The 23,997-nt window shown below is 39.5% G+C and overlaps 1 protein-coding gene and 1 pseudogene across 1 annotated transcript in view; both read left to right on the plus strand.

Annotated features, from left to right (window-relative positions):
• Positions 1-9,555, plus strand: part of ADAM7 (ADAM metallopeptidase domain 7) — a 48,015-nt gene extending 38,460 nt beyond the window's left edge. Inside the window, 6 exon segments of the mRNA XM_060015374.1 lie at positions 233-318; positions 320-339; positions 928-1,027; positions 7,698-7,791; positions 9,044-9,152; positions 9,411-9,555. Of these exon segments, the coding sequence (XP_059871357.1) occupies positions 233-318; positions 320-339; positions 928-1,027; positions 7,698-7,791; positions 9,044-9,152; positions 9,411-9,555 (554 nt within the window).
• Positions 9,556-9,677: 122 nt separating this feature from the next.
• LOC132427721 (tyrosine--tRNA ligase, mitochondrial pseudogene) overlaps positions 9,678-23,997 on the plus strand; it is a 136,697-nt pseudogene continuing 122,377 nt past the window's right edge.

Below are 23,997 nucleotides of genomic sequence, written 5' to 3' on the forward strand. Positions count from 1 at the left end.
GTGATTCCCTTAAACACAATGGAATCTTGGGTGGAGTGTTAATTGTTAATACAGATAATAATTTGTGCAATGTTTTGGTCTTTTACTTTATTTAAAAAAATAACTGGTGGAGGGAGAATTAAAGCCTTTTAAGGAAGGAATAAGCAGAATTGTAACAGCTCAGTTAAGTGTTAATATTCCATCGTCCTAAAGTTGATGTCCTGGCTGAAGTTCATGTGTCTTAATGTTACAGATATCTCCATCCTGGTGGTTGGGCTCATCCTGGTTATTATTGGTGTTGTGGTTGTCATAGTATTAATTCGTTACAAAAAATGTATTAAAGTTGAAGCAAGTTCAAAGGTATGTCTGTATTCTCTCTGTGTTGAAGGGGACCATGACTGAGACTATGTAAGCTTTATGGCCATAGAGATGGGAGAAAAGTATAAGCCTCTTACTGAAGGCCAAGAAGATTAGTAATAAGTCAGGCTTTTACACACTTTGCTCTCATTGAAATGTTTATCCCAGTGACTCCCAAACTTTGCTGCACACTGGAATCAAAAGGGATTTAGGATTGACATACATATACTACTATGTATAAAACAGATAACTAATGAGAACAGACTGTACAGCACAGAGAACTCTACCCAATGCTCTGTGGTGACCTAAATGGGAAGGCAATCCAAGGAAGAGGGGATATTTCTATACGCGTGGCTGATTCACCTTGCTACACAGCAGAAACTAACACAACACTGTAAAGCAACTATACTCCAATTTTTTTTTAAAAGGAGATTTAAAAAAAATACTAAATTTGATTCCTCCATCAGATTTAATTGTTATAGAGTGTAACATGAGTATCAGTCTTTAAAAAATCTCCAAGATGATTTAATATTAACCACTGGCTTACCTCATACTTTAGCTGGTATCAACATTCAATTCCTTTCTTGACAGCCCACCGAGAGAAACCCTAGGAGTGGAGAATAAAGGATACTTTGGTGATGAGCAGCAGACAAGGACTGAGTCCATCTTACCTGGTATTCACCCCCTACATGTAAGAAAATATCATTCGCACTAGTTAATCAATTTAAAAAGTAGTTGTATGTATGTTTGAAGTGGAACTATCCCTAAGCTAAGTGAGGTGGGAAATGCAGAATGGTCTAACCTGATTCCACACCAATAACCTTCCGTTGACAGGTGGGGAAGGAGAGGACGGCAGGACTCAAACATACCAAGACACTATTTCAGAGCAGAATGGTTAAATAAAATACTAATTTGTGCATGACTGGAAAAATGTACAAGCATAAACCATATTCTGGGATATGAAACAAATCTTAATAAATTTAAAAGAATTGGGGTCATACAAAATATGTTCTCAAAATAAAATTCTATTAGAGATCAGTATGAGAAAAATACTGGGAAAAATCTTTTTCTCGTAAAAAATTTAAAATGTACAAGACTAAATGATAGTGTTAAGAGATAAATATTCGGGGGTAAAAGTATAATCACATGCAAGGAGGAGGTCACTATTATAAGTTGGGAAAGTGGCTAATTTGGGGGGAGGAAGTGGGTGACAGTAATGATAGGAAACTTGAAATGGCAAAGTTTTATTCCTTAATCAGTGCAGTGATTGCAAGGATATTTACCTTAAATGGTTCATTAAGCCATGAATCTGTTTTGTGTGTGTTTTTTATCTGTATTGTATTTTCCCAAGAAATGACTAAAAATGAATAAGGGCAACAATGCCAATTATTAGTGGGGATATAGAGAGTAAAAACTCTCATAAAAGCTAATGAAACTTTAAATGGTACAACCAATAGGTAAAATTCATACTATACCCTAAACGTGATCATACACATTCACTGTAATCCAGCAATTCCTGTCATTATGAACACACCGAACAGAAATGTGTACATGTGTATATCGGAAAACATCAACAATAATGTTCCAACAGCATTATTTGCAAAAAGTGAAAATAATACGAATGTCCAATAACGCTACAGAGAAGGAAAAACGAACAAACGACTGACATTTACAACATACTATTGTATGTGATATCTTACTGTCACACACTCTTAGACAACACACCGAACCTAAAAGCAAACTGTATGATTCAACTTATATAAATTCAAACTGACAAAACTACTCTATGGTATTAGAAGTCAGGGTAGTCGTACCACAGGGAAGATTTTCAGAGGGAACGGTTAAAGTTTTATGTTTTGATCTGGGTGGGGTTCGGTTACCCATAGGTGCTCATTTTTAAAAATTCACCCACCTCATACTTTCTGTTTGTACATTTCTTTGTGTATCTTTTACATTAAAAGAAAAGTTTATTAAAATGACACCCATAGCAATATATGAAAACCTAATAAAAAAGCTGACAATCCTGTAAAAGTCCCTGCAAGCAGTGGCTTGTTCAGCACCTTTAACAACAGCTATGATTTCCAAAGCATTTGATTCAGTGGAAAAAAAAAAAAAAAAATGTGAGTGCTGGTTAGGAAGCTACAAAAGCATTCCTTTTAAAAAAGTTAACCAGTGAGGAAAGAATTTGCGATAAGATTATACCGATGAAACTGCCCACTAGGACCTAAGTTTTGAAGGAAGTATGAACTGATCCTTGTTAGATGCAAATGCCAATGAAAATATAATGGTGCTAGTATTTTAAAATTAGGATTTTTTTTTTTTTTTTTGGTTAGTGGTAATCTTGCTCCACGTCTCCAGAGATTCTGAATGCTTTACCCCAACTCTTCATGTCCCAAAAGCCCCGTGCTTTTTACTGTACAATATTACAGAACAAGCTCCCACCCTACCCCCAGGAACACATATATGACATCATAGTAGAAAGGCTTTTACTGAACTTCTCTTACTTATGTCTGTATAGTTACCCTTTCTCTGGTAATATGACGGTTGATCATTTTTATCCAATCATACATTTTATTATGCCAGTGGTGACCCAAATCAACAAGTCTACATTGTCCACGCAAATGAAAGGAAAATATTGTGTAATAATTTTTTAAGCTTACACTGAGATTTTCTGATATGAGAACACAGGATGCTAATATCAGGTTTAAATAAGAAACTGAATGTAAATGCACTTAGCACCGTGTCTGGTTTATATTTAGCACTTAATATGTGTTAAGTGTCTACTATGCCTCATGCACTGTCACAGTAACTTCCCTAATTACATTTTCTTTAAATTAATGTGCAAAACAGTTGCACTCCCAGAGAACGGATTCAGGTGAAGTTAGCCTGAGCGTATGATCAATGATAGATAGTCATCAGAGGTTCAAATAGCGCCTGGGGCATATTTATATTGAATACAAAATCCTTAAGGGCTTTTTGGATTTTTAGTTAAATGGGGGAACTTAGAAGTAGAGCTTAATAAATATTTGTTAAATATATGAACGAATTTAATTAACCATATAGCATAATATATTATAAATACAGATTGTATAGGACAGTTTGGGTCCTTGAATCTCTTGTTTAGGTTTTTTGTATTATTTGTCATAAAATTATATGAATAATAATGATTTAGCTGACTCCTGTCTGATACATTAGTTACCCATCAAAGGCCAGTTCTCAGCAAAATTGTGGTTTGGAAAAGATCTGTGTTTGGTGTCCTTTCCCAGTTACATTAATGATATTTGGTTAGCTTTTCTGTCTGGTACCCAGTGCCTCTCCTAGGTCCTGTTTCCACTGAACCATGCTGCCTGGTTGTATTAATGTCCACGGGGGGGGGGAGGGGGGGGTGTTTAAAAGAAAGCACTTCAAAAAGGGTAACTTCGCAGGGCACATCTGCATTACAATAGTAAGTTCTGGAAATCCTCACAGACCTCCAAGGTCCAAAGGGATGTGCCTGGTTGTGGAATTTCAGGCATGCAGACAATTAGAGACTCTAAGATTTGGAAGTTAACAGACTGACCTTGAACTACTCATATCATAACATGTAAAGAAACTCCCACTCTTATATGTATGCTTGATGTACAGATAAGTTGTTAGACTCATCCATCACAAGAGAACAACCTAGGCAAGATATGGTCTCTGTGTGTTTCAATATCTGTACATTTACTAGGACTGTATCCTAGAGACGACTAGCAAATGTATTTTGTAGGCTCGGAAAACAGTCATAGTTGTTTGAGCCCTAACTGCAGGTTAAGAGTATCTCTTTTCGTCAGCCAAGAACAGCAGAGTCCTCGGAGAGACGTCAACCAGTTTCTTGAGTCCGCACTGCATCACGCTGGTATGGTCCCTTGGCTCTTTTCTGTTGGTTGTGCTGGTCTGTGTACATTTCACTAATAATCTTGGTACCTCTTAACCACTGATTGGTTCCTTGAAAATTTCCAACAGTATAACATGGCTCTCTGACTTGAGGCAGAAACAGGAACGTCCTACTTCTCAGCAGGGCTGGGATTAGGGTGATAAAGAGCAGTGACTCTTGTAAGCACACAGTCAGATACCGTCATATTTAAAATACTGACTGTGCTCATCATGAATTCTTGAGAATTAGTTCTGATTTTTTTTTTAAAAAACAACACATTAACGTATTATTGATTGTGATCACAGAGTTTGTTTGTACCCCTTAAATGCTGCTCCTGGGACAAATGCCTCGCTCACCTCGCCCTGGTCCCAGCCCTGGTTCTCAGGGGTCAAACCCAATGACAGCTTCCAGAGAGGCCTTGATCAGGAGAGGGCTTTCCGCTAACTGAGGAGATGTCTTCCCTGAATAAATATTGATGAGAAAGAAACAAATTAGCTAAATCAGCCCACACATGCACGAGAGACACGGAGCCAAAAAAGAGATATTACCAGGTTTCTAAGAGCCCCTGTACCTTTATCTACACCTGTATCCTCAAGGTCACACAGAACACTTCCTATTCAGAACTGGACGCCGAAATCACCGAGACTCTCAACTACATCTTTGTAAACTCAGCAATTCTCATTACGCATTGTTCAATGGCCAGAAGGGTGTGATTAAGGTAGTGTTCAGTCTGTGGCTCCACAGAATCTGCCTGTCACACAAAAGGGTCTCAGAACGTGCTGTATAGTCAGCGTGGCACGGAATGAGCATATCTCCCCATGCCCTGCTCCACCAGCACGGTCCCTTTTCATAAATTGGTTTTACTGGGATTTCAACTGAGATGTTTTTTGAAGGAAAGCTCTAGTACTTGAAAAATGTTTGGCAATCTTACCAAATATATTGTTGGAGAGAGTTACAATCAGGATAACAAGGAAACCTGGCTTCTGATAAAACGTCACTTATCCTGAACTATCATTGCCTCACCCCACCCCCAACCCCTCCATTCCCTAGCGATTTACAGTCTTAGGTTTTTCATGGATCAAAAAGAGGTGGTCTGTGTGTATATGTGTTCATGTGTATGTGTGCCTGTGTGTGAAATCTGGTTTGGTTCCTGACACAGATTTTTCAAATGCTAGCCTCCTTTTGTGTTCTTTGTCTACTCATTGATTGGAGAGATCCTCTGTTCTTATCAAAAGATTAGGAAGGTTGAAATTGTTTCCCCTGATATGCTTAAATTTCTAACTGATAATTCAGCAGTGCATGTTTTAGTCCAAGAGTTTTCAACCTGACTGAAGGAGCAAGCTAGAATTCAACAGTGTCAGAGTCTGAATACATTTTAGAAATAACAACAAAAACAAAATTTCTTTCTCAAACTTTTTTTGGATAGAGTATACATACCCATGGGTTCTCATGAGGTATTTTAAAGGACATAACAGTACTGGTAATCATAGAAGAGGTATCCTTTCTAATGGAACAGTTTTTTTCATGATTACTTTGTCCAAGTTTTCACTTACAAATCAATAACTGACTATGCCCCAGGAATGATTTCACTTTTGAATTATTAGGTCTGATGTCAGAATATTTATCAAAAAATTGTGATTTTTGCCAAAGGGAGACAAAATGAGCATTCAGAGTTTTTGTTTTCATTCCTTCATTCATCCATTCAGTGACTTTTGTTGAGTCCCTGCAATGTACTGGGTTAATGTGAAGCTTTCCCCAAGAAAGCATTCTTACTAGAACTACTGCCCAATACACTTTCCCTGTTGGGATGGAGAAGACAAGACTTTTCTAATGGTCCCTCCACTCCACAAGGATGAACCTGTCTCATACTGGGGAGTAGAAAGAGATGCTCCTTAGTGCAAGCAAACTGGCTTCTTGTATTGAAAAATAAAATGATTTTCTTTCTTTTGTGATAGGCTTGTTGATTTTATTTTATAATGACGGCTTAATTAGCCATGGCTAAGGCGATCTGGGAGAATGTGAATAAATGAAGTACAACAGAATCCAGAAAGGTTACTGTAATTAGTAGATATAAATGAAATATAACATGCTTATAGATTTTGCAGAAAACAATCTACTTTTAACCATCGCTTTTTATTTAGAGCTTGAAATTGGATATCCAAAACGGCCGTGCAAGGCTAGGCTGAGGATTCCGGATGCAAGATCGTCTTAACCTTCCCTAGGTGTTTGCTACACATATTTCTGGTAGTTTTTCCAATGTTTTTTATCCAGACAGAAAACGGTGAAGAGAAACAACATCTTCTGTAATATTTACCTGTAGAATGGCATAGACATAGTCTACCAAAAAAATCTACCATTTTTCAAATGCTCCTTAGCTTAATACAAAAAATAGTCTTCTTGCTCTAGGATTTTCTTACAAAATATTAATCTAATTACTTAAAAAAAAAGAAGAGTCAAAACTTAGAGGATAGTAAATTACAACGCTGAGCCTAAGAAGTAAAACATCTCTTATAACAGGTTATTTCTTTGGGAACATAAAAGTACTTATCTTAATTTGAACCTGACATAATTACCATTAATTATGGCTTAAATAAACTTCTCTCCTGTAGAGATGCCAAGGAAATCTGTGCAGGAAACATCAGATTCCACTAGTTAATTAAAAGGTAGACAGTGAAAGAGGGAAAAGAATAGTCACTTTAACTACAAAAATCCTTCTTAAACTTGTGGTGGCAGCCAAAGAGGACATGAAATGCTCCTGCTAATTCTAAATGACTAGAAGTTAATTCAAAATCCCTTATTTTTTAGAATTCCTTAAGAACGTGACAGAAAAGTCAGAGCATTACAAAAATTTCAGAAAATTGACTCCAGCAGAGAAGAAAGACAATTCCCACGAAGGACTTTTGAGATCCTTACAATATACGGGTTTGAGCACTTCCTGTGCGATTTCTGCACTGTTTCCTTCCCTTCCTGTCAGTTGACGGTGATGCGCGGGATTGTCCTGGGAATGATTTCAGCTCCTTCTTATATGGGGGCTCCTCAAAGTGTTCTCATGGGTTCTCTATTTTCTTTTTTGTTAACTGCTAAAGCTATCTGCAATTATTTTTTCACTTACTGAAATAAAGTTTTCAAGGGCTAACTGCAAATTTTCTGATTCAATGAAATAAAGACTGCAAATCAAAGAAGAAAGCGGATGGTTCTTGGTGAATTTCTGTGGCTCTGCTGACTGGTTGATAGGAGAGTGAGTGAAATCAGCAAAGGACAGCAGTGACTCAGCACTTTGTACCCAGTGTGCTTTCAAAAAGCATCTGTTTTTCTAATCAAAGCTATTCCTTTAAGAAACAAAACTGGCACCTTGGATGGGCAATGAATTCATGCACCGAGGGCATTTACCAGCCTGTGGTACTGAAACAAGGTTTCACAGTATATATTGATAGGTGTTATAGATTTAATTTGTCCCATTTTCCAGAGTGACATGAGTCTGGTCTGGGTAGGAGATACAGAGTCTGCCTCTGTGCTCTGGCCTCCACAAAAGTGCCTGTCTCCTGCGTATCCTCCACAGGGTAAGTCGGACACTTAAAAAAGAGATGATGAATACTTAACCTGATTAAAATAAATCTTTATATGTAAAAAGAAAGAAAGAAAGAAACAATACCGATAAAGGCATGCTTAATGCAAAATATACTAATTGAAATATTTTATGTAAATTTTTGAGAAAAGAGAAATTCCATATCATATACACTAGCCTCATTAAAGCAAACAAATAATCCTCATGTCCAAGACAAATATCATATGATATTGCTTATATGTGGAATCTAAAAAAAAAATGGTACAAATGAACTTATTTACAGAACAAAGAGTCACAGATGTAGAAAACAAACTTATGGTTGGCAGGGGAAGCAGGGGGAAGCAGGGGTCAGGGGGAGGGTTAAATTGGGAGACTGGGATTGAGATGCACACACTACTATATACAAAACAGATAACTAATAAGGACCTATTGTATAGCACAGGGAACTCTACTCAATACTCTGTAATGACCTATATGGGAAAAGAATCTAAAGAAGAGTGGATATATGTATATGTATAAATGATTCACTTTGCTGTACACTTGAAACTAACACAACACTGTAAATCAACTATAAACAATTTTTTTTTAAAAGACAAAATGAAGGGATGTTCACATATCCATATTTGCCTGAACAATACATGTTGATGAACAATGTACATTTTGGTGATATTCCCCCTTTAATAGAATCATTTTCTTGATTTTTTTTTTTTTTTATTGTTCCCATATCTCTTTCAGAAAACTCCCCTCATGGTGTCCTTTCCGAGGACGTCACTCATGTCCTCTGTCTTGGGCTCCACATTCAGCTAACTCCCAATTTCTAGTGATTTCTTATTTTTCAAATTTCTTCTCTCCAGTTATAAATATGTCTGGAATTCCCTAAGTCCTCCTGCTTCATTGCTTCCTGCCTAGATAATCACTCTAGTCTTCTAATCTGCTTCCCTGTTTTTCAAATAACCCCAGGGGCCTTCTGACAATCGAGCCTCTTTTTAATTTCAGGTGGTATTCACCATGCTTGCCCATACTACTCAACCTGGGCCTTAGAGACTTTACCTACAGTCCTTTCAAATGCTGCCTCTCTCTGCTCTATTTCTTAGGGATCTTCTTCTTCCAATATTGTCAACAGATTAGGAAGCATTTTCACAGCCATCCCCTACTAGTGGGCCCCTTGTAGGCCCAGTTCTGTCCCTGGTTATGGAGCCAGTTATGATTTCATAGCCTTGATATTTCTAGCTCTTGTCACCTCCCAGGGTTTGAATCCTTTCCCTTGAACCCACAGGCACTGACAGAACTCCTGGTGGGAATGGACGTACCTGCTAGACCTACTGTCCGAGCACCTCTGCCTCCCACCTCAGCCCCGTAAGTACCTTGCTGCCCTGCCACGAATAAATAACCCTTCCTGATGCTAGTACTTGCCTCAACTTAGACGGAGCTTGCTACGGGTCTGGGATATTGTGTCTTGGGATGCTGGGCTGTGCTTACAGCTGGGTCATGTGCCCTCTGCCCTGGACAGAGGCAGATTTATCGGCAAGCTCATGAAGCTGGGGCTTCAGGGCCCATCACATGCACTGCTCCTTCCAAGACCTTTTATATAACTTTGTATTTACATTTTTTAAGGACATTCAGTGGGCTGGTTTGGGTTGGTGAGCAGGAAGTCAAACGACTGATCAGCAAAAGCGCCGACAGAAAACAAACAGGACAAAGATGCATCATAGTTAGGCTGAGGTTTAGTCATAGGGAGGGCGAGAGTGGACTGACCTGAAATGGGAAGAGGCGGGTATGGGCATGAGAGAAGCATGGCAGGTTTGACAAGCCCCCAACACCATCCCACCCCCACCTGGGGGGTGAGTACCTGAGAGAGCACCACAGAGGAAAATCCAAGGCATGAGTGAAACCCAGCTGAACTTTGACGATGCTCCCCAGCCCAGGCACAGATCAAGGGCAGAGGGCCAAAGGTATATCGGCTCCCAGAATTTGAGCAAAACTGCTGCCCAAACCTCTGACCTGTGAGTGATACAGAACCAGGGAAACCCACAGAAATCAGTAAAATATAAAAAGAAGTCAAACTGAGCAGAGACGTGAGTAGCTGTACATTGCAGGGGGTGGAGGGCAGTTGGGGGATAGATTCTGCAGTTTAACTTCACACAAAATCACTTTAAAAAATTCTCCAGGGCTTCCCTGGTGGCGCAGTGGTTGAGAGTCCGCCTGCCGATGCAGGGGACACGGGTTCCTGCCCCGGTCCGGGAAGATCCCACATGCCGCGGAGCAGCTGGGCCCATGAGCCGTGGCCGCTGAGCCTGCGCATCCAGAGCCTGTGCTCCACAAAGGGAGAGGCCACAACAGTGAGAGGCCCGCGTACCGCAAAAAAAAAAAAAAGTCTCCAAAAAAAATAAATCAGAATCCATATTTGTTATAATATATTGTCTAAATGCTACAGTGCCAAGGAATCTCAAGTATATTTTTACATCATTTCTGCCAGGAATGCAGTGATGGTGACCCAAACGAAAACAAGACAAAACCAGCATTGCCAATAGCATCCATTACAGTCCTGCCTCGGTATCTGTGGAGGATTGGCTCCAGGGCCCCCCAAAGAAAACTCCTCCCAAGCTCAAGTCTCTTACATAAAACGGCAAAGTATCTGCATATAACCTAAGCATATCCTCCCAGTATACTTTAAGTCATTTCTAGATTACTTGTAATACCCAATACAATGAAAATAGTAGCTTTGTAAATAGTTGTAAATAAAATGTAAATGATATGTAAATAGTGGCTGGGATGTGGCAAGTTCAAGTTTTGCTTTTTGGAAAGTTGTGAATTTTTTAAAAAATATTTTTTCATCCTCAGTTGGTTGAATCCCTGCATGCAGAGCTCATGATTACAAAGGGATGACTGTATTCTCAAATATCAACCAGCTCCATATACCCAATTTGCCTCTTTCTCAAAGCATCTGTACTGACACGAGATTGTGGAATTAAAAAAAATCCACACATTTTAGCACACACATGTGCTAAAACTGGGAAATATATTCTAAAGAAAGGTAATAACCTCCTTATAAACGTGCATATATATGTGGCAGGTCTGTCTGTACCTGACAACCCATCAATGAAGTTCTTAGAATGGTCACTAGGTGGCGACATAGGAAACTAAATCTCCTGTAAGCGGGCAGCTTGTTGGACCATTTCATCCCTTTGTCAGACAACACCAGGCCATCAAAATCATGACTTTAAATAAACGTACTAAGAAATGTATTAAAGTCCTGTTCTTGATTATTAAGGAGGTAACTCTGTGAATTTAGCCAGACACAACTTCCTGTCTGCCAGGGTCATGGGTTGAGGTAGAAAAATAGGGATCATTATCACTGAACAAAAGGGGAGCTGGGCTGGCAGCCTGAAAGCTATGATTGGAGATTTTAAATTGGAAAGACAAATACTATTTATTCTCAGTTCTGCAATCCAGTCTTCTTGAAGCTGACCTGTCAATAGTCCCAAATAACCCAGTCTCCTGAAGACGCCTGTGAGGTTTTGCTTTTGTTTTTAAATTTTGTATTATCTGTGTCCTTATTTTTTAGAAGGCCGGCAGATTAGCCACTTCTGCCATGGAAACTTGAAGAGCTCCCCCTTTTCCAGGGACACCTAATGGATAGAAAATGTCAGGAAAAGCCACAGCCTGTGTGACATGACTTTTTGGTGGACCCTTGATGACAACTGATCATCACCAAAGACTGAGAAACATTGATTAGACTCCTGAGCTCACTGGAAGCTTCCTGATCACTTTCTAACTGAAGGTCAGGCTTTTAAGAAACTCAAAAGCCGTTCTGTAAGGAAGTGGCTGCCTCATGGCCTTGACAGAATCCATTAGCATCTTTCTCCAGGAAAAGTGGTAACCGTGAGCTATACGTAATGGATATTGATTGCTAAGGAAAGAAGATACATATAACTTTAAACCTCAGAGGTCTCCAGGAATGAAAGACCTAGAAAAAGATGTCTTCAGCGTCACCCGAGTGCTAGCTCAGAAGAAATTATGCCAGAGCTGTCTTAGAGAATCTTAGGTAACTGAATGTAAAACCCAGTGTTCTTGCCATGGATACCAGCAATTTGCTACAAGGAGAGCAAGTACGGCATTTACTGAGTGCACACTCTTTGTTAAGCATTATTCTAAGCACTCCATATGTATAATTTCATTTTAAAATTAAAACAATTCTGAGTGAACTAATATTATTATTCTCATTTTATAGTTTGAGAAAATCAAGGTCAAAAGTCAAATAATCCACCGAAAGAGAGACAGCTGATTCAATTACATAGTCAGGACATCAACCCAGGAAGTCTAACTCCAAAGAGTACGCTTTCAATCACTCCCACACTGCTGGTGTAAATATACTTTTGATTATATTATAGGGAAAAAGCAGAGACTCCCCCAAATTCAGACTCCTGGAAAGGAAATTAAGATATCTCACTCCCATTCTCATTTTCCATCCACCAAACTTCCCACCCTTTGCAGCCTCAGGGACAATGATTCATGGGTTAACACAGCAAGGAAAGAAAAGGGAAGCCAGGCAGCAGAGTCACCTCACGATTTAGCCGATTTACCCTAGTTGAGATGCTGCTGTCCACAGAGAGCTGTGTCTGGGGATACAGCTGAGGCTTTAATACCTTTTGCCGTTCTCCTGGCCACTCCCTAGGGGGTGCTTGTGATCCTGGAATCTTTTCTGTGTTTTACAACTACTTCAGGTTCTGGACGATGCTTTCTCAACAGAACGGGGCTCTCCCTGGGTGATGTTTTAGTTCAGTTTAGCATGCCTTGGGAACTGTCTGATGCTGCCTCCACCATCTGTGTTCAGGGAAGGAAAACCAGCAGAATTATTGACACTTAGCAGCTGATGGGTCACGGGGTGGCAGGCATCAATAAAGAGGCAGAACCCTCTGATGAAGCCTTTTTCCTTGCTTTAATAATAATAAAAAAATGCCCCAGATGAGTGGTCACCTTTCACAGGTAAGGAAAGAGAGGGTATCTGTACTGCACCCTTTCAGACTCCAGGCACCTGCTAGACCTTTACACACTTCTCCTGGGATGTCCACTGCAAAGTTCTGTGACAACGATTATTTTATAGACAAGGAAACTAACGATAAGTGGTCCCCAGACATACAGCTGTAAACGGGGCTCAGACTAAAAGCATGATCTGAACTGTCACCCATTCCAGTTTTGAGGCTGGAGTGGGTAACAGTCAGGCACCAATGTAACAACAACATAACAGGTCGCCGGTGAACGACCTAAGAGTTTATTCCTGGGGAACGCGACTTTGATCTAGAAAGGGGTTGCCCAACGAAGAGCAGTGGGTAGGCCTGGGTTTTGGCCATGAAGCAACAGATATCAATTTCATTTTTCACACCTTCTCCAGGTTCTTTGAAGTAATGATTAGAGGGAAGAAAATATTCAAAGGTCTGTCGTCATTCCAAAAGGACTCAAAAAAAGGACTTGCTGGATAGAAAAACATGAATGATTTTAGGCAAATCCTCCAGCATTTAAAAATCATTCTCATCCCATATTTAAACTTTTCCATTCCTCACTTTATCAGGATCAGTCTCTTGATATAAAAGTTTATGATGATGGCCCGGGAAAGGTGACATTTTTTTAAAAAAAGAAGAAATCTGAGGTCCTGACTCTGGAACATGCTTCTTCAGGTCCACCCGGCAAAGTAGCTGGAGATTAGTTTGATCTCAGAAATGTGTGTGATGCTCTCTCTGAAGAGGGACTTAGATTTAGATATCATTATCTTCTGCAGTCTTTAGGCTGCCCAGGAAAGGAAAAGAAATGATCTTCTGAGATTGGTTCAAGATGGCGGAGAAGAAGGACTTGCTCTCACTTCCTCTTGCGAGAGCACCGGCATCACAGCTAACTGCTGAACAATCATCGACAGGAAGACACTGGAACTCACCAAAAAAGATACCCCACATCCAAAGACAAAGGAGAAACCACAATGGGATGGTAGGAGGGGCACAATCACAATAAAATCAAATCCCATAACCACTGGGTGGGTGACTCACAAACTGGATAACAATTCCACAGAAGTCCACCCACTGGAGTGAAGGTTCTGAGCCCAATGTCAGGCTTACCAACCTGGGGGTCCAGCAACTGGAGGAGGAATTCTGAGAGAATTAGACTTTGAAGGCTAGCGGGATTTGACTGCAGGACTTTGACAGGACTGAGGGAAACAGACACTCCACTCTTGAAGGGCACACACAAAGTAGTGTGCACATCGGGACCCAGGGGAAGGAGCAGTGACCCCATAGGAGACTGAACCAGACCTACCTGCTAGTGTTGGAGGGTCTCCTGAAGAGCCCAGGGGCAGCTGTGGCTCACCGCGGGGACAAGGACACTGGCAGCAGAAGTTCTGGGAAGTACTCCTTGGCATGAGCCCTCCCAGAGTCTGCCATTAGCCCCACCAAAGAGCCTGAGGATGCTCCAGTGTTGGGTCGCTTCAGGCCAAACAACCAACAGGGAGGGAACCCAGCCCCACGCATCAGCAAACGGATTAAAGTTTTACTGAGCTCTGCCCAACAGAGCAACACACAGCTCTACCCACCACCAGTCCCTCCCATCAGGAAACTTGCACAAGCCTCTTAGATAGCCTCATCCACCAGAGGGCAGACAGCAGAAGCAAGAAGAACTATAATCCTGCAGCCTGTGGAACAAAAATCACATTCACAGAAAGATAGACAAGATGAAAGGGCAGAGGGCTATGTACCAGATGAAGGAACAAGATAAAACCCCAGAAAAACAACTAAATGAAGTGGAGATAGGCAACCTTCCAGAAAAAGAATTCAGAATAATGATAGTGAAGATGATCCAGGACCTCAGAGAAGGAATGGAGGCAAAGACCAAGAAGGTGCAAGAAATGTTTAACAAAGACCTAGAAGAATTAAAGAACAAACAAACAGAGAGGAACAATACAGTAACAAATGAAAAATACACTAGAAGGAATCAATAGCAGAAAAACTGAGGCAGAAGAACGGATAAGTGACCTGGAAGAGAGAGTGGTGGAGTTCACTGCTATGGAACAGAATAAAGAAAAAGAATGAAAAGAAATGAAGACAGCCTAAGAGGCCTCTGGGACAACATTAAATGCAACAAAATTTGCATTATAGGGGTCCCAGAAGGAGAAGAGAAAGAGAAACGACCAGAGAAAATATCTGAAGAGATTATAGTTGAAAAATTCCATAACATGGTAAAGGAAATAGCCACACAAGTCCAGGAAGCACAGAGAGTCCGACACAGGATAAACCCAAGGAGAAACACAACAAGACACATAGTAATCGAAATGGCAAGAATTAAAGACAAAGAAAAATCATTGAAAGCAGCAAGGGAAAAATGACAAATAACATACAAGGGAACTCCCGTAAGGTTAACAGCTGATTTCTCAGCAAAACTCTACAAGCCAGAAGGGAGTGGCATGATATACTTAAAGTGATGAAAGGGAAGAACCTACAACCAAGATTACTTCCCCGGCAAGGATCTCATTCAGATTCCATGGAGAAATCAAAAGCTTTACAGACAAGCAAAAGCTAAAAGAATTCAGCACCACCAAACCAGCTTTACAACAAATGCTAAAGGAACTTCTCTAAGTGGGAAACACAAGAGAAGAAAAGGATCTACAAAAACAAACCCAAAACAATTAAGAAAATGGTCATAGGAACATACATATCGATAATTATCTTAAAGGTGAAAGGATTAAATGCTCCAACTAAAAGACACAGGCTCGCTGAATGGACACAAAAACAAAACTCATATATATGCTGTCTAAAAGAGACCCACTTCAGACCTAGGGACACATACAGACTGAAAGTGAGGGGATGGAAAAAGATATTCCATGCAAATGGAAATCAAAAGAAAGCTGGAGTAGCAGTACTCATATCAGATAAAATAGACTTTAAAACAAAGAATGTTAGAAGAGACAAGGAAGGACACTACATAATGATCAAGGGATCAATCCAAGAAGAAGATATAGCAACTATAAATATATATGCACCCAACATAGGAGCACCTCAGTACATAAGGCAACTGCTAACAGCTATAAAAGAGGAAATCGACAGTAACACAATAATAGTGGGAGACTTTAACACCTCACTTACACCACTGGACAGATCATCCAAAATGAAAATAAATAAGGAAACAGAAACTTTAAATGACACAACAGACCAGATAGATTTAATTGATATTTATAGGACATTCCATCCAAAAACAGCAGATTACACTTTCTTCTCAAGTGTGCACGAAACATTCTCCAACACAGATCACATCTTGGGACACAAATCAAGCCTCAGTAAATTTAAGAAAACTGAAATCATATCAAGCATCTTTTCTGACCACATCACTATGAGATTAGAAATGAATTACAAGGAAAAAAACATAAAAAACACAAACACATGGAGGCTAAACAATACGTTACTAAATAACCAAGAGATCACTGAAGAAATCAAAGAGGAAATCAAAAAATACCTAGAGACAAATGACGGAGAAAACACGACAATCCAAAACCTATGGGATGCAGCAAAAGCAGTTCAAAGAGGGAAGTTTATAGCAATACAAGCCTACCTCAAGAAACAAGAAAAATCTCAAGCAAACAATCTAACCTTACACCTAAAGGAACTAGAGAAAGAAGAACAAAGAAAACCCAAAGCTAGCAGAAGGAAAGAAATCATACAGATCAGAGCAGAAATAAATGAAATAGAAACAAAGAAAACAACAGCAAGGATCAATAAAACTAAAAGCTGGTTCTTTGAGAAGATAAAATTGATAAACCATTAGCCAGACTCATCAAGCAAAAGAAGCAGAGGACTCAAATCAATAAAATTAGAAATGAAAAAGAAGTTACAACAGACACTGCAGAAATACAAAGCATCCTAAGAGACTACTACAAGCAACTCTATGCCAATAAAATGGACAACCTGGAAGAAATGGACAAATTCTTAGAAAGCTATAACCTTCTAACAATGAACCAGGAAGAAACAGAAAATATGAACAGACCAATCACAAGCAACGAAATTGAAACTGTGATTTAAAATCTTCCAACAAACAAAAGTCCAGGACCAGATGGCTTCACAGGTGAATTCTATCAAACATTTAGAGAAGAGCTAACACCCATCCTTCTCAAATGCTTCCAAAAAATTGCAGAGGAAGGGAAACTCCCAAACGCATTCTATGTGGCCACCATCACCCTGATACCAAAACCAGACAAAGATGCTACAAAAAAAGAAAATTACAGACCAATATCACTGATGAATATAGATGCAAAAAGCCTCAACAAAATACAAGCAAACAGAATCCAACAACACATTAAAAGGATCATACACCATGATCAAGTGGGATTTATCCCAGAGATTCAAGGATTCTTCAATATATGGAAATCAATCAATGTGATACACCATATTAACAAATTGAAGGTTAAAAGCCATATGATCATCTCAATAGGTGCAGAAAAAGCTTTAGACAAAATTCAACACCCATTTATGATAAAAACTCTCCAGAAACTGGGCATAGAGGGAACCTACCTCAACATAATAAAGGCCATATACAACAAACCCACAGCAAACATCATTCTCAATGGTGAAAAAATGAAAGCATTTCCTCTAAGATCAGGAACAAGACAAGGATGTCCACTCTCACACTACTACTCAACATGGTTTTGGAAGTCCTAGCCATGGCAATCAGAGAAGAAAAAGAAATAAAAGGAATCCAAATAAGAAAAGAAGAAGTAAAGCTGTCACTGTTTGCAGATGATATGATACTATACATAGAGAATCCTAAAGATGCCACCAGAAAACTACTAGAGCTAATCAATGAATTTGGTAAAGTTGCAGGATACAAAATTAATGCACAGAAATCTCTTGCTTTCCTATACAGTAGTTATGAAAAATCTTAAAGAGAAATTAAGGAAACAGTCCCATTTACCACTGCAACAAAAAGAATAAAATACCTAGGAATAAACCTACCTAGGGAGACAAAAGACCTGTATGCAGAAAACTATAAGACACTGGTGAAAGAAATTAAAGATGATACAAACAGATGGAGAGATATACCAGGTTCTTGGATTGGAAGAATCAACGTTGTGAAAATGACTCTACTACCCAAAGCAATCTACAGATTCAATGCAATTCCTATCAAATTACCAATGGCATTTTTTAGAGAACTAGAACAAAAAATCTTAAAATTTGTATGGAGACACAAAAGATCCCGAATAGTCAAAGCTGTCTTGAGGGAGAAAAACAGAACTGAAGGAATCATACTCCCTGACTTCAGACTATACTATAAAGCTACAGTAATCAGGACAATATGGTACTGGCACAAAAACAGAAATATAGATCAATGGAACAGGATAGAAAGCCCATAGATAAGCCCATGTACCTATGGTCAACTAATCTATGACAAAGGAGGCAAGGACATACAATGGAGAAAAGACAGTCTCTTCAATAAATGGTGCTGGGAAAACTGGACAGCTACATGTAAAAGAATGAAATTAGGACACTCCCTAACACCATACACAAAAATAAATTCAAAATGGATTAGAGACCTAAATGTAAGATGGAACACTATAAAACTCTTAGAGGAAAACATAGGAAGAGCACTCTTTGACATAAATCACAGCAAGATTTTTTTTGATCCACCTCCTACAGTAATGGAAATAAAAACAAAACTAAACAAATGGGACCTAATGAAACTTAACAGCTTTTACACAGCAAAGGAAACTACAAACAAGATGAAAAGACAACCCTCAGACTGTGCGAAAATGTTTGCAAATGAATCAACGGACAAAGGATTAATCTCCAAAATATATAAACAGCTCATGCAGTTCAATATTAAAAATACAAACAACCCAATCCAAAAATGGGCAGAATACCTAAACAGACATTTCTCCAAAGAAGACATACAGATGGCCAAGAACCACATGAAAAGCTGCTCAACATCACTAATTATTAGAAAAATGCAAATCAAAACTGCAATGAGGTATCACCTCACACCAGTAAGAATGGGCATCATCAGAAAATCTACAAACAACAAATGCTGGAGAGGGTGTGGAGAAAAGGGTACCCTCTTGCACTGTTGGTGGGAATGTAAATTGATGTAGCCACTATGAAGAACAGTATGGAGGTTCCTTAAAAAGCTAAAAATAGAACTATCGTATGGCCCAGCAATCCCACTATTGGGCATATACCCTGAGAAAACCATAACTCAAAAAGAGTCATGTACCCCAATGTTCATTGCAGCAGTATTTACAATAGCCAGGACAGGGAAGCAACCTAAGTGCCCATCGACAGATGAATGCATAAAGAAGTTGTGGTACATATATACAATGGAATATTACTCAGCCATAAAAAGGAACGAAATTGGGTCATTTGTAGAGACGTGGATGGATCTAGGGACTATCATACCGAGTGAAGTAAGTCAGAAGGAGAAAAACAAATGTCGTATATTAACGCATATATGTGGAACCTAAAAAAATGGTAGAGATGAACCGGTTTGCAGGGCAGAAATTGAGACACAGATGTAGAGAACAAACGTATGGATACAAAGGGGGGAAAGTGGTGGGGGTGGTGGTGGTGGGATGAATTGGGAGATTGGGATTGACATGTATCCACCAATATGTATAAAATGGATAACTAATAAGAACCTGCTATATAAAAATCAATAAAATAAAATTAAAAAAAAAGAAATGGTCTTCCATGTAGCACACTGAGCACATCTGATGCCTCAGTACTGAGGCACTGCCAAGCAATTCAGAATAGAAATCAATTCATCCCATCTCATTAGTGATGCTTTGGTGTTTTAACAGGTTTCTATGCTGAAAATCTCACCAGCTGGACCCTGTGCCACTCAACATCCCACCTTCAGAACTGAATTATCAGACACAAGGCCAATGTAATGTCATACTCCTGCCTGGGTTCACTTGGATCTTCAACTGAGAGAACGCTCAGAAAGAAGAGTGAGAAATCTAAAAAAGAGTGGAGATATATATATATGTACATGGATAACTGACTCACTTTGCTGTACAGCAGAAACTAACAAAATATTGTAAAGCAACTATACTCTAATACAAGTGAATTTAAAAAAAGGGAAAGACGGGGCTTCCCTGGTGGTGCAGTGGCTGAGAGTCCTCCTGCCGATGCAGGGGGCACGGGTTCGTGCCCTGGTCAGGGAAGATCCCACATGCCGCGGAGCGGCTGGGCCCGTGAGCCATGGCCGCTGAGCCTGCGCGTCCGGAGCCTGTGCTCTGCAATGGGAGAGGCCACAGCAGTGAGAGGCCTGCGAACCGCAAAAAAAAAAAAAGGAAAGGAGAGTGCTAGAATGAACATCATTTCAGGATCACAGAACAGCCAAAATATGATCTTCTTCACTAGGAACTCCCCCACTCAGTGACACTTCTAAAAGCAAACAAGCAAAAACTAGAAACAGAGACCAATAATCCTGGTAAATTTCAGAGGGGAAAAAAATGGCATAAAAATAACAAAATGAATCACAAATATGGATTGATAGCATTTAGGTTCTTCTTGTTTCATTATCCATTTACTTCATTATTCAACAAGGATTCATTGCACACTTGCTGTGTTGGAGGTATTGTTCTAGGGACATGAAGATATACAGGTGGATAAAGCTCTGCCCTAAGAAACCCAACCCTCACGGGAAAGCAAAATAGGCCTCTAAATGGATGGTCATAAAATAGTGTGATGAAAGGCACAAAGGAGGAAGGCAGTAGATGGGGTTGCCCAGGGGAAGGAAGAGGAGGTGTGTACCATTTGGCAGAGTGGAGAAGCCTTCAAAAAGGCATGTGAGTTTCCAGATAGAAAGTACCCACCTTAAAAGTTACAGTGTAATATAGCTGATTCACTTTGTTATACAGCAGAAACTAACACAACATTGTACAGCAATTATACTCCAATAAAGATGTTAAAAAGGACTTCCCTGGTGACGCAGTGGTTAAGAATCCGCCTGCCAATGCAGGGGACGCGGGTTCGAGCCCTGGTCTGGGAAGATCCCACATGCCACAGACCAACGAAGCCTGTGCACCACAACTACTGAGCCTGCACTCTAGAGCCCACGAGCCATGATGGTTGAAGCCCGCGTGCTTAGAGCCGTGCTCCGCAACAAGAGAAGCCACCGCAATGAGAAGCCCACGTGCAGCAACGAAGACCTGATGCAGCCAAAAATTAATTAATTAAAAAAAAGTTATAGTGTACTGAAATTTCAAATCACCAGTTTTAAAAAGAAGAACTCAAAACCTCAGAGGCAAGTTATAGGTTATAAAGAGGAATCAAAATCAGGGATATCATTATATTTCTCAATACCGTATAGGAGGTTGGGAGAAAACAGATCAATGCCTTCAAATACTGAGGAAAAATGTTTTTCAAACCGGAAGTCTAAACTCAGCTAAACTTCATAATCAAGTATGAAGGTAGAATAAACATTTTCACCATGCAAGCTTTCAAAATTTTAGCTGTTATTCACCTACTGGAAGTTGGTAGAGGAGGTGCTCCAAAATGTACGAGAATAAAAGGATAAAGAAGACAAAAGATTTGAGGAACAGATGATTCAACATAGTAGAAAAGTAAAGGAAATTTCCCAGATGTGGGTGGAGGGAGGTCCCAGGATGACTGCTGTCCTAGGGAGTCCCAGAAAGTCTCTGGTCAGATTGCAGAAAGGATAGAAAGCTCCAGAAGAGATGTCCTCAAGAGGAGATAAACAAAAACACAATAGTGGACCTGGCTGAGAACAAGGTGTCTTTACCATCCTGAGATGTGGTTTCCAGTTCTTCTAGAGCAGTGGTTCTCAGTGAGGGTGATTTTGTTCTTCAGGAGACATATGACAATGTCTGGAGACATTTTTGGTTGTTCCAACTAGATGGAGGTGTTAGAAGGAGACCAGTGACGCATCTAAATATCCTACAATGCACAAGACAGCCTCCTGCCCTTTACCATCCCATCCAAGAATTATCAGACCAAATTATCAATAGATCCAAGGTAAAAAAAAAAAAACCCTGTCCTGGAGAGTTTAATACAAAAAAATTTTAATGGGGCTATTTGAAATCCAAGGAAAAAAATGTACAAGGAAAGAAACGTAATCACCTATACTGTGCTGTTCAACTATGAGCGATATTTAAAACAACTGTGCTATACCTATTTTGGAAAGATTAGGAAACAAGTGGTAAGAAGAAGGAGATAAAAGAGTGGTGAGTCTTTATCGTTCTCAGATGGAAGATGGAAGATGGAAGATAATTCCTAAATTGACAAATGTACCAATGGAAACATAAGTGACTTATTTAGAAATATGGAGGTATCTGGTAGTGGAAATAACTTACAGTACTGGTTGTTTAGTGTATAGTGACTGGGAAAGTATGGGGCAGGAGCTCCTATCTTTCATTATAAATCTTGAATATCATTTGATATTTTAAACTATATGTATGTTTCATGAAAAAAAAAATACCTTTAATGGACATAAGTTCTCTGTTCATCCTGAGACCCAGTAATCTAATTCAGAAATTAGACTTCTGGTACCTGTAAATGAGTAAATAACTTAGACAATTTTGATGAAAATGTAATATTTTAATTTTCTGATTGAGACACCAAAAGATGTAATTTTTCTGATCTCTGCAATATATTTTCCTTTATATTTCAAGTTGGTTTCCCCCAGTGGAGAATTCAGGCTGGGCAGACTAAAGGGAGTGTATAGAGGGGCTGATTCATCAAGCACCAAGATGGTTCCATCAACATCCTGCCAGAGGGCCCATGTAAAATTGTGATTAAGAGACATAATTGAGGCTGACCCAAAGAGACATGTGCAGAGTGGGTCCTTAAACTGCAATACAGGAAGCATCAAGAGCCCACATAGTGAAAATCAACTGTAATTGGAGAGCTTGGCAATTTGGAGAGAACTGGCTGGAATGAGAAGACTAGGAGGTGTCCTGGAATAACCAGAGAGGTGGAAGCCCATGACCGCCACTAAGGTTGTGCAAATTCTCCATAGACATCAGCATCTGTGAGTTCACCCAGTAAAGAGGAGGGAGCAAAGAAGAATGTCACACTATCTCATGAAAGGAAGACTCAAAAACTGAACAAATACACAAAGGGTAAATTGTTCTCTTACTGTGAAATTCGATGCATGACTTCTGTAAACCACCCTAAATTAATGAAATAGATGAGATTACCAGTCTTCAAGTGATCAAGACAGAACCCTGCTTTGCTGCAATGCTGAAACAGCATCAATGGATGACAGTGTCACTAGAAATCTGATTGACTTCACAAAGCATCCTGCTTTTGACTAAGGAGCCTAGCATTGAGGGCTTGTTTCTTCTGGGTAATGGGTTTACTTACCTCTTTGCTTTAAGGGGCACTGCTAACATAGGCCTGTTATAATCAAGTCTTCAATAATACACAAGGATTTTTTTAAGTGATTTACTATTTTAATTAGATGTGGTGGTGATTAAACTATCTTGCATTACACTACAGTAGTTAGAAGATGACAGTGCAGTTTTCTTCTTATTACTGAGAATAATTTTTATTAGCAGATTCAGAGGATGCACACATGTATAAGTAGAGATGGTTTTTAAAAGAGGAATAGCTATGTCACAAGAAAAATATTAAAAATCCACTAAGCTAATGATGCTAATACTTGCATTCGTGTGGTTAAAATCCTTGTCTTTTTCATACCAAATTTTTCAGCTATGCGTATTGTTCACTATATAATTTTTCTCTTAACCACAGGAGGTACAAAGTTGCTCCTTAAGACAACTGCATTCGGGCATGATATTAGAAATAGAAGAACTACAAGTTTGGTTTTAGTTAGTTTTTTATAAAGCCAATGATAACCAAGGAAATTATGGTATTTCTAATGGCAACCAGAGTAGGGTAGGAAGCTCAAGACATGGTCTGCAGTACACCTTGGTGCTGTGTGGGTTTGGGTTGGTTTGGGAGGTAAGGATGTATCTGATAGGAAACAAAAGATAATTTAAATCATCCTTGTTATCAAGTCACTTATATCAGCTTGGGAATAAAGGCTAATTTGTCGAGAAAAAAATCCCGTGTTAAGTGTCAAGCACTCACCTCAGATAGAAGAGGAACACAGTGTGAACTACCTCACGTGTGAATGTCTATGGGTTTGAACCCCAAAGACCTTGCAAAACACTGTCTTTCAGGCTCCAAACTTTGGCCATTGCAGGGAA

Source organism: Delphinus delphis, chromosome 6, assembly GCF_949987515.2.
Source record: "Delphinus delphis chromosome 6, mDelDel1.2, whole genome shotgun sequence".
Classification (NCBI taxonomy): domain Eukaryota; kingdom Metazoa; phylum Chordata; class Mammalia; order Artiodactyla; family Delphinidae; genus Delphinus; species Delphinus delphis.